General features: G+C 46.0%; 1 protein-coding gene across 1 annotated transcript in view; it reads right to left on the bottom strand.

The window, feature by feature from the left end:
• Positions 1-265: 265 nt before the first annotated feature.
• Positions 266-12154, bottom strand: part of lamb1a (laminin, beta 1a) — a 29949-nt gene continuing 18060 nt past the window's right edge. Inside the window, exons 23-33 of the mRNA XM_061250859.1 lie at positions 10565-10661; positions 5109-5478; positions 4735-4919; positions 4187-4428; positions 3655-3861; positions 3287-3431; positions 2705-2912; positions 2102-2243; positions 1510-1686; positions 1038-1197; positions 266-732 (exon numbers count right to left, since the gene is read on the bottom strand). Of these exons, the coding sequence (XP_061106843.1) occupies positions 593-732; positions 1038-1197; positions 1510-1686; positions 2102-2243; positions 2705-2912; positions 3287-3431; positions 3655-3861; positions 4187-4428; positions 4735-4919; positions 5109-5478; positions 10565-10661 (2073 nt within the window). The 3' untranslated portion in view covers positions 266-592. The remainder of the gene's footprint in view (positions 733-1037; positions 1198-1509; positions 1687-2101; positions 2244-2704; positions 2913-3286; positions 3432-3654; positions 3862-4186; positions 4429-4734; positions 4920-5108; positions 5479-10564; positions 10662-12154) is intronic.

Genomic DNA, 12154 nt, shown 5'->3' with positions numbered 1-12154 from the left:
TCAGAATTCACCATCTCCTGGGCTGGAAATCCATTGTACAATGTACCAAAGAAGGTGCAGATGAGGTGACGATCAGTGCAGTGTGACCACTTCAGAGTTGGGCAGATCACTCCAGACCATGCTAACGACACACACACACACACACACACACACACTTTTAAGGCCAACTATGAAGCATCGGTCAACAGTGTATTCTGGGCTTAATGGATGATCATTGTAAGCTTTGGTCAAAATGTGCAAAGGCTTCAATCACAGGGAAAGACTATTTGCATTTCAAGGGGTAGCTTTATTTATCAGTTTTGGTCCTTTAATTGGGCGATTGCCTCCTCGCATTGCATAACAATACAAAAAATAAGTTTCAGTGAAAAATTATTTTTTTGCAGTCTCTTGGTTAAAACGTTTACATTCTTTTTCAGTTTTAAAAACTTTGGCTTATGAGCTTTTTAAATGCATACTTTTTTTGAAAATGTGTTTTTCAATACAAGTTTTCACATTGTTGCCGTATGGGGTTAGTCTTCATGTGGGTGAGGTATAAAATGTTAATATTTGGTACACCATGTGTAAGAGTTATTTAGCAGTCTGACGCTGAGGGTTAAAACAGACAGGTGCTGTAGACGGTCACTTTGTGGCTAATCTCCTGCAGGAGGTCTTTCACAGACTTCTCTAGCTCCACCAGCTGACTGGCCTTGTCCTCTAGGGTCTTCTGGTTCTCCTCGTAGGATTTCTCTAGATCTACAAAAACAAATCCAGTGGTTAACAAAACTGTTGCGGGATCATTTTGAGTCAGACCGGTTCAAACACATTCCTCCGCTTCACTGAGCTTCTCTTGGAACCAATGAAATGCTCTCAAAAAGAGCAAACGCCATCTTCTGGTCCACTTGGTTGGCTCAATTGCACCAGGGAAGATCAATCAAGAACAGGAGAATAATTGAATCCAAAACTATCCAAAGTCCTATATATATTAGCCGTTATGTCTCACAGGTGTAGCATTTGAAACTTGTGTGTGTGTGTGTGTGTGTGTACGTCTTCACGGTTACCTTTCAGTCTCTGCAGCTTACTGCTAGCCTGTGTCAGCAGCTCCTTTGCTTCCTGTTGTAGCTGCACCGCCTTCTTCCTGGCTTCAGCCACACCCTCTGCTTTCTGAGCAATCAGATCCTCCACTGAGCTGTACTTCTTCTTCAGCTCCGTGTCCAGTTCCTGTTTGATCAGGAGGTAACGGTCACGCAGTTATACATGATGACCACCAGAGGACGCAAGAGCAGAATAAATTAACGTTCCGAATCTACTATGTGATATTGGGGGGGGGAAATGAAAATATAACCTTGGCCATCATAAGTCCCATTGGTGTACTTCATTATACCTGCAAATTACTAAATTATATTGCAACATGTTGCTCAAATGTGCAAGTAGCATTTGCAAATTATTAAAAGGCAGTTGTTGCGATGAACCCCAAAGCAGCACTAAAGCAGCACACAGAGTGTGCCGGGGCCAGGAGGAGGCAGTGCGCACCTCTTTAACCTGCTCTGCGACCTGGGTGGTGAGGTCGGTGGACTTCTCCGTCTGCTCGGCGCTGAGCGTGTTGCTGACCGCCTTGTCCTTCAGCATGGCCACGTCCCGCTCCAGCTGCAGCAGCCTCTGCGTGGCGTTGTTCAGCCTGAACTCAGAGTCCGCCGTCTCCGACTCCACCTGGGACCGAGCAGACAGTCTTTATACAGCCACTCTACAGCACAGAGCCTTAACACACACACACACACGCCTACAGCACAGTATTTACACACACACACCCCTACAGCACAGAGAATTTACACACACAGCTCTACAGCAGAGCCTTAACACACGCATCCCTACAGCACAGAGAATTTACACACCGCTCTACAGCAGAACCTTAACACACACGCATCCCTACAGCTCAGAGTATTTACACACACCCCGACAGCACAGAGCCTTAACATAGCCCCTACAGCAAATACAGAGTATTTACACACACCCCTACAGTAGAGAATCTACAGCCGCATACAAAACGATTATTTGCAGAGACTGTACACAGCCCCCCATACCATTTTAGTCCCTGGCCTTTCCTCCCCTCTGCCCAGTGACTCACCGAGGCCAGGAGGTGCTGCGTGTCGGTGATGTCAGTCTTGGCCTGTTTGATGGCCTGCGACGCTGCGTTCTGAGCGCGCTCAGCCTCCTCCAGTGCTTCCTTCACCATGATCGCCGTGTCCTTCACGTCCGTAGCCTCTTTGCTACGGCACAATCACGGCAGTTCAGTATCTTTACAAGGCACCATATACACAGAAAACAAAAGGACTTCTCTCTCTGATAAGATATCATCTTCCAGACTCCTCTTTTGGGGTATAGTGCAGTAGGCAGAAGCATAAGCGAAACAGAGTGAGCATCCAGGCTGGCACAAACCAGACGTAGACTAAACAACTACAAACGTTTTACAAACTACAAACGCATTCACATGAAACGTGCCCGTGCCTGAGAATGTGGGTTCAGTTTTGTTAAGAGATATGATTTTACTGGCCAGCATGTATAGCACGTATGCCTCTCACACCCCACCTTTTGTCTTGTGTCCCTTCACCAACCACCTATACTCACCTCACCCTTGTATTCCCACATATATCCTTAACCTGACCCTTATATCCCTGTCCCTTGTCCTAACCTGAAGCTCATATCCCTCCCACCAATGCCCTCTCCTCACCTGGCCTTGCGGGCCTGGTCCAGCAGGTTCTCGGCTCTCTGGATGTCGGCGGCGCTCTGGTTCAAGATCACCTCCACGTCCGACAGGCTGCCCACCCTCTCCCGAATCTCCTCCGTCAGGTTCTGTAGCTGGGCTGGGGTCGTGGGCATCTGCATCTCCAGGACTTCATTAGCCACCGCCTCAATGCTCTCCAGGTCCGCTCCGTCCTCTGGTTACCATGGAGAGGGGCAAAGGGTCACAAGAAAACTCTTTGAAACCGCAAAATTAAAAAGGTTTTCATAGTTTTCAGGGTCTCCCTCTGCAGAACTAGTGAAAGGCAGGGCGGCTGTACTAATGGTAATGTAACATAAGCAAACTTGAGTCAAATATGTATTTTCTTTGGATTCAAATAATTTTCTGTGCTCTATTGATCTAGGCCTGGTACAACAGCCTACCAAAAGGCAGTGTTAGCATATTTTGAGAGTATTTAATAAGTTCCAATACACCAGACAAGCCCAATGAAGGGTAGAAAGTTATTTGAATTCAAAAGAGATGAATTTGACCCAGGTCTGAACATGAGTAGATGTGGCAAGTGGTTCTTACGTGTGAGGAAGTCTCGAATCTGCTTGATGAGTTTGCGCAGCTCCTCGTTGCTCTGGTCCACGCGCTGTTTTGTCTCGTTGCTTTTAAGCAGGACCTCCTGAGCGTTCAGCTTGGCTTCATCGGCCTTCACCTTCGCCTCAGACACCTGGATGTCAGCATCACCACTTCAGAAAAAGCATCCTGAAAACTACCATTACGAAACCCTCCTGGGCCACAGTTACTGACTTCAATTTCATAAAACCAAAACATTCAAAGTATACCAAACTATATCTGTAGGACCAAGCAACATAAAAAAAAAAATAATTCAAGCACAAAATCAAGTCAAAAAAGCTATGATATGTTATAGATAGGACTGCAACGATTCTCACCATCTTAGAGAGTTTGTCCACTTCCTCCAGGGCATTGATGATCTCCTGGTCGAAGTCCTTGGCCTTAGTCCAGGCATTATGAGCCACAGTGACCAGTCCGTCGCACCCCTCACCCCCACACTTCTTGGTCCCGTCTTCGTTCAGGCAGCTAAGACCCCCGCAGGGAGAGTCTGCACACGACTCCGAACCAGCTGGACTGCCACACGTCTGCAGGGGAACACGTAAAAAGGTCCATGCATCCCAGAACTAAATGTTCCCCCCTTCAACTGCAGTACCAACATCTACAGCTAAACTCCAATATTATTTCAGGAAATGACAGTTACTGCAGGTCAAACTTGCGGCGAGAAGACATTCTGTGAAGCGTCTTTTCGCTGCCAATACTGCCATTCTATTCAAGTTTAAAAACAAACATACTTTTCTCAGCTTCCAAGACTCAATAGTGTTATGGGAACGTTAAAGTCCGTAATTACATTTCACAGCATGCAAGTGGCAGAGTAGTAAATGATAAAACTGCATGGAGAATTGTTTTTACCTTGTCGCTAAGCTCTGAGAGGTCAAGGGTTTCCAGCTGACCAGCAAGGTCATCCAGTGTCTTGGCATGTTCGTCCTGTCTTGCGTTGAACTCCTCCTTGGTCTGGTTCATCCTGTCCTCCACATTCTGGCGAAGATCGGCGGACTGCTGGACTGTACTGTCAGGGTCGCTTGTGGAGGCGTTCACACGCGCCTCAGCCTCCATGGACTGCTGGAAGTATTTGTTGATGCTATCGGTTGCTCCTGTAAACACGAAGTGAACATCAGAATCACATTCCTAGTGTATTCACTGTGTACTTCACAGAAAATCCCATAATGGGCATTATTCATTGGGGAAAGCTCTAGAGATGCCATAGTGGATGGTAAAATGAGCCTCCATTCCTTTTTTTTCATAAGGTATCAACCTAGACACTGTCAAGACAGATGAATGGAATCGCATTCATGAACAAATAACATAAAATAACATTATTTCAGAAACTAAGCCATAAGTCCCTGAATGTAATATGCCTCTGACATCCAGGCTTTGTAAGATCAATTTTTTCCACCTACCTCGCACGTCAGAATTCTTCACAAACTCCACCTGGTCCTGCAGCTCCTTAATGGTCCTGTCCAGTTTCTGGGCATCTTCGTTGAGTGAGTCCAGTTTGGTGTCTGTGCTGTTGTCATCCCCTGAGATCTGGTTCAGGATGTCCTCTGTGTCATTCAGCTTGTTGGTCATTTCAGCCATCAGGTCACTGTTGCATAGATGAAACATGCATGAATGTTTCCATTTCTGGGGGGTGTCAGCCGATGATATCGGCAAGGCTTGACCTTGTGGCTATTAGGCCAACCCAGCCCAGCCATAGTACAGAGACACTCATGAGCCGAATGCCGTAAAATGGGGTGAGTTAGTATAAAATGGGGTGAGTTGGGGTTGAACATACGTGGCCTGTTCTAGCAGGTTCTGGATCTCGGAGAGGGGCTGGGCAGCTGGGTTCTGGGCCAGGATGGCTTTGATGGAGTTGGCGCTCTGCTCCACGTTGCTGACGGTTTGCCGGTAGGGCCCGGTGATGCCGTTGGCCTTGAGGGAGTTCACCTTCTCCACCAGCTGCTGCGTCTTGTTGGTGAGGTCCCCGACGACCAGGTCCCAGTCGGCGAAGCACTGGTGACAGCGCTCGCAGTTGGGGAACTCGCCCGAGTAGCCTCGGGCACAGGAGTCGCACCGGGGGCCAGCCACGCCCTCCGCGCACACGCAGTGACCCGTGGTCTTGTTGCACTGCTCCTCGGCGATGCCCCTGGAGTCGCAGTCGCACGCTGGAAGGCAACGCAGGAACCGTGTCATGTAAGTGTGGCGTTTCTGATATGTAGTTTTATTAAAAATGCGTCATCGTTGAGGTTTTCGAGTTAGGCTGAAGAAGGCTGCCAACAGAGTTCTCATTTCACGGATAAAGTATACAAACATATTAGAATATTGTAGTATTTTCATACTTTAAAAAAAGTAAGACGGCCACTGTGCATTGTATTCATAATAAACGAGAGTGCAGACAGGCTAACAGATGGTTTTGAAGCTCAGTTCAGATCTTATATGCACCTGCAGTGTTACAGGAGCTTGTTTAAGAGCAGCCTGAAACCGGCACATTCTCTGTAAGGGAGCCTTTTAAAACTGACAGGGTTCAACAGCGGAGGAAGGTACTGACAGTAATAAGCAATAACCAAAAGCCAGCATATAATTTACAAGCCCAACCTTGAACCACATCTTGGATGAGCGTTATGTTCAGTTCCCAGGGAAATTAATGGGAAGTCCAGAAACAAGGTCCTAAATCTCTTCCATTAAAAATTATTTGTGTAACAAGGTCAGAGAGGAAACTTCTCTGGCACTGGAATACTAATGTTGGGGGGAAAGGCTTTTGAGAAGCTGGTCTCTTATTTTGTTCTCATTGTGAAGGCACCAGACAAAGTCATGTTTTAATCCTGTTAGAATAGTCCCAGGGGAATTAATGGCAGACTTTTTGGCAGGGTTTTGCGCTGCTTGCAGATGGCTTCACTGAGCATGCTCAGACGGCGCTGTCGCACTGAAGCCTCACCTGACCGAAGCCACAGCCCTGTCTGTAGTAATGAGATACAGACGGCAAGGCCCACAGCCTTGTCTGTAGTAACAAGGTACAGATGGCAGGCCCACAGCCCTGTCTGTAGTAACAAGGTACAGATGGAAGGCCCACAACCCTGTCTGTAGTAACGAGGTGCGGACGGCAAGGCCCACAGCCCTGTCTGTAGTAACATGGTACAGACGACAAGGCCCCGGTGCTTTCCGTGGCCCCAGGCGTGACAGCCAGACTAGTGGGTGGGCAGAGGCATTCTCTCTTCAAACCCCCCCCAGGGCAGGGGTGAGGGTGGGTGGGGGCTGTTTGGAGGGGGTACTGAACAAATGGACAGTGGCCAACATGTGGCAGACTCCTCAAACACAGTTCCCCCCATTCACATAGCACACGTACCCCCAGGCCCATACATTCCTGCCTTCCACCTCTATTTAAACTTAGACACACACACACCCACAAACAGCATGAAGGTGAAGTCACCGGAGTAACACAGTCACTCCAGGAATTCCACCATAACAAAAGGAAGTGGTCAGGAAAAGCCGTGAGGACAATGCAAAGATCTTTCAGCAGCCATCTCAACAAGGCACTTAAAGAGTGTCTATGAAAACAAATGGCCTCCATGCGATTGAATGGTTTAGTGTTTTTTCTTTTTTTTTTTTTTTTACTCTGTTCCGAGGTGGATGGTCAGTGGAGTGAGCTGGTGGTGGTGCTCCCCGTCTGAATGACTGGCTGTTGACACCCCCCCCCCCCCCCCCACCCCCCACCCCCCCCCACCCCCCACCCTACTCCCCAACAAAACATTAAAGAGCTTCTGGTTGCCATGAAACTAATTTTAGTGCTTACAACAGCCAGGTGTGTGGGTGTCAATATTTAACCCCCCCAACCCCTTCCCCTTCCCCCCCAAAAGACCATTTACACAACCTGTTGCACAGCTGAAACACAGCAGGTAACCACTGCTGGGCAAACCTGACCAAGAAAAGAACTCCTGCAGATGTGGGAACGTTACTGCCAAGAGAATGAATTCAACCGTTACCTTGATCTTCGGCACACAAAACTCAACCAACTAGAATAGATGTGAAAAGCTTTTCAAAACAGCCACAAAGAGTAGCAGTAAAAAAGGAACAGTTACTCAGTCAGTCGGTCAGTCAGTCAGTTTAGAGACCACACAGCCACAACCGATGGAATTTGCATTTGGTACAACATAGAAATCAACTCTAACGGTTTCTAACTACAGACATACACAATCACATGCCATGCATCAAACCGCACATATTTAACATAAATAAATCAGCGTGGCACTAACAAGGACATAAGGTACACACCAATAAATGGTACACCAATAAACTGGTAGCAAAAAGTATGCGGTCATTCATTTTAAATCGGCATCATTTTGTAAAAAAAAACTACAACATCCGTATGGCAGTAGGAAAAAGCTATTTTTTAAAGGAGATGTTAGGCAGTGATCTACATCACCTCCCAGAGCACAGTACCTGGAAAAGGGAGGGAGTTACTCTCTTAGAGATGGGTCTGAAATGATAAAGCTGTAGTTCAACAAGTAAATTAATTTCACAGAACATTCTGTGGGAGACGGTTTTCTACAGGAGGAATCTGTAGCACGTTAAAGTGTGATAAGATTATCATAACGAGGCATGCAGGAAAAATTCTCTGAATTTCTCGGGAGGGCCCCCTACGGATTCATCCCAGTACCGGGGGTTGGGAATTCTCTACCATTCCCACAATCCAAGGACCTCCTGTCACAACAAGACTCAACAGCATCAAATTACTCCCCCACCAAGCTCTATTCCCCCCAACATTTCAGGTCAAAGGACACTGTTGATCTAGGATCAGTGCTTGGGGGCATATAATTTCCTGCAGAAGAGGGACTGCATATCCCCCTTTATCCTGTGTGAAGCACAAAACTAACAGTTCAATCCTGACACAAACTAAAACTAGATCCACATGTCACAGTCAATGTAAGATGGTTGTAATTTTCATGATTCCATAACAGAACCTACATAGTAGGATGAATATTTTTAGAATGGGCCCACATTTTGGCCCATAATGATTGGCCCAGATTGATTTCAACCCTTAGAAGTCAAAGCAGGGCAGGTGTAACTTGGTTATAGGACAAAGGAACAAGTAACTTCAGGCTATGTTCAGTTCTATTCTGAAGTTCCCTTCCCTTTATGGGGACACATTTTACAACCTACCTCATGGGCCAGTAAACAATGGGCCTGTTATGTGTCCTTAAAACAGTTCAAGAAGATTCAAATTTTTATTTTTTTATTTTACAAAATAACTAATTCAAGACACTCCAGCAGAGCAACTTCAACAGTGAAGTCATTGTTTCAAGACCAGGATGTAAAAAGTGAATTTAAAAGTCAAAACCTTAACAGTGAAAAACTCACCCGATTAAGGGTAAGCAAACACTGAGAGATGAAAGGGTAATGTGATCCCAGAGAAACAACAGCTGTCTTCCTGTTCTCTTCCACTTCTCTAAACAACAGTCAACACATCAGTCAGCAGGGATCTTCCTCTACTGTGAGAAGACACGCAGCCTCTCCGGAAAAAATGCCATGATTCAGTCAACATATCCCTCAGTAAAAACAGTAAGTGGGATCTAGACCAAGAGAAAGAGGGCCTCTACTGTGAAAGATTTAACATGAGAGAGAGCAATGCAAGTCACTCCTGGGGGAGCTGGCTGAAAAAGATTTGTTTTCTTAAACTTGGTTTCACATCAGCAGGAAGGGTATGCCCAAGAAAAATCTAATAATAAACATCGGTCAACCATCTCCTTTGCAGGAAACGGCCATTTCCAGTTCCTCAAGAGCGTTTTATAAATGCAATACGGAGAATACCTCACAATGGACAAAATGTGTCTTTAGGGTCGAACGGCAAAAAAGGCTTCTTTATGACACGGCACGCAATCTGCATAGTACCCTAGTATACCAAATTCATAATCAATTTATAACACACACACAGATATGTTCTGTTGTAATGTAACAAATGGATACTTGGAATTCAGCAGAGCATTTACAGTATCTTTTGACCTTTTCCCTGGGGCAGAGGGGTCTGCAAGTAGGGGCCTCGGTAATTAGAGGAACAAAGCGGTCCTTTCTGCCAGCTGACGTGCACTGTACGGGTCACCCCCATGGAACGCCCGTCCCAACACAGGGCCGCATTGTCACCCGCAGCGTATATTGTGAGGCTCGGACAGATCCGCCGCACGTTGCTAGCGGAAAGCGCGGCGGGTGGGAGTGAGAGCACATCTGGACTCAATCCGCCGCGATGCACCGGGCCTGGGAAGGGAACGGGGGTGCCCCACTCCACAGCTGAACTGCCTCTTTCCCCAGAGGAATCTGTTTAGCTTGGGAACGAGACACGGTAATCTTTAAAGGGCTTCACTGTAAGCAGGCCCTCTGGAACACATTCATTATGCGCTCGCATACTCTGTGTTTAAAAGCGTAACGACAACACACTTGGAAGCGTGTCTCCGTGGGATTATACATCTTCGAGCACTCTGAAGTTGGCGATAAAAGTTTATGAAAACTATGCTATGAGAGAACTATAAAATCTGGGTTGCTTCAGTTCTATTTATTCAATTGTAGTGGTTGTTTCATTAATATTGGGCAGCTGATATCCTCAAATTCCATAAATTGCAACACAATGATTTTATCAGCTGCAGAAATGAACAAGATTTTACATGTAACAAATGTATTTGCTGCTTGTGTCCTTCACTCATAGTTCAGCACATGAACTATGAGTGAAATGGAGTGAAATCACAAAGCAGGAATGTGAGCCATTGTCTTAGGGAGACTGCCATCCTTGTTTTCTTAGGGGGACCAGTCTTTCCATTCCACCCTTTCACCTAAAGCAACAGAATGCACTGTAAAGCACTGCATTCAGGCGGAGAGCCAACAGTGAACTGGGCTGATGACTGACTGCTGTGACACAGAGATGAGCTTTTGTTTACCCCCCCCCCCCCCCCCCCCTTGCTGCAGTAATGCCACCCACACAGAGACCTGTGACATCACGGGACATGATGACAACACTCCGGCTGAGGGGCACTTCCGTCAAACATAGAATGAGGAATGAGGAATGAGGAATAATGACCAGTGAGCTGCTCGCCAAATCTGCACATAGTTTGAAAGCACCAGTAACCCTCCTGCGCGCAGCTGATATAGGTCAGGAATGTCTGCCTGGATCCAGCTGCCCAATGAAAAAGGCCATAGAAATGGATAATATGCCAAATATGTGAAAATGGCTTCTGCCAAGCAAACAATTACTGCAAGAAAGTAACTCACCATTGCATTTCACCAACGGGTCTCCCCAGAACAAGTCTCTGCACTCCCGACATGTTCTACCACCAAATCCTGGCTTGCAGGAGCACTGTCCTGTCAGCTGTAACACACAGAACATACTGATTTATAGCAGAATTTAACACTGTATCACAGAGAACGCACTGCAGTCTTAATACACACACAAACATACATTCACTGAGCACTTTATTAGGTAGACCTGTACACCAGCTTGTTAATGCAAATATTTAATCAGCCAATTATGTGGCAGCAACTAAATGTGTGAAAGCATGCAGACATGGTCAAGAGGTTCAGCAGTTTTTCAGACCAAATGTCAGAATGGGGAGGAAATGTGATCCAAGTGACTTTGACCGTAGAATGATTTTTGGTGCCAGACAGGGTGGTTTGACTATCTCAGAAACAACTGATCTCCTTGGTTTTCACGCACAACAGTCCCCAGTATTTGCAAAGAATGGTGCGAAAAACAAAAAACAACCAGTGAGCAGCACTTCTGTGGGCAAAAACGTGGTATTAATTAGAGACGGGCCAGACTGGTCAAAGCTGACAGGAAGGAGACAGCAAAGCAAATAACCACATATTATAACAGTGGTATGAAGAAGAGCATCTCTGAACACACAACATGTCAAACCTCTATGTGGATAGGCTACACCAGCAGATGATCATGAAGTAAAAAATAAGTCTAAAATAAATAAATAAATACCTAATAAAAGGCTCAATTAGTGTATACTGCTGTCTAATCACACAAAACACACTGCTACACTCTCTCACAGCAGACAGCGTTTAGCTCACAAAACACATTGTGTTATCACAAAACACACAACAATGCATTATCGCACACAAAAGCAACATCACACACAGCACACTTCCAGACAGTTCCCAGTGGCTGCTGCGTGTTTTCCCATCTTCGTTGTGACTGGGGGAATGTAGGAAATATGCCGTGCCAGAATTCTCACAATCAAATCGTTGTAAAACCCTAAACAGAGGAAGTAGATAAAAATCTAAAGTAAAAAGGCAGGATGAGTACAGTCTGGCAAGATGCTGAGTCAGCACCGTCTGCCATCCCAACAGATATTTACACTCTCTGAAGGGTTTTCCCTTACAAATCAATCTTTTAAAAAAAATATTTATACAGAGATGGATCTTGCACATTGAAGGAGTACTCCATTTTTTTTTAAGAACCCTCCCAAATCTGGACCAAAGCAAAAAGAACTGCACCACTCTTTTAAAGTTATTGCGTTTTACTTGCAGTTATCCAGTTGCTTTGTGAAATGGTGCCGAGTTCTACTGACTTCGGATTAGCTTAGCCTGCTCATAAAGGATAAGGTCTGGCTGTGGACAAGGGGAAACTGATCTGAGATCAGTCCTCCTGCCTTGGGATGCTTTATGAACATGGCTCCAGAGGAGATCAGTCCTCCTGCTTTGGGATGCTTTATGAACATGGCTCTAGAGGAGATCAGTCCACCTGCTTTGGGATGCTTTATGAACATGGCTCTAGAGGAGTCCTCCTGCTTTGGGATGCTTTATGAACATGGCTCTAGAGGAGTCCTCCTGCTTTGGGATGCTTTATGAACATGG

Source organism: Conger conger, chromosome 8 (assembly GCF_963514075.1).
Source record: "Conger conger chromosome 8, fConCon1.1, whole genome shotgun sequence".
NCBI lineage: Eukaryota > Metazoa > Chordata > Actinopteri > Anguilliformes > Congridae > Conger > Conger conger.
This window is presented reverse-complemented; position numbering and strand designations above follow the sequence as displayed.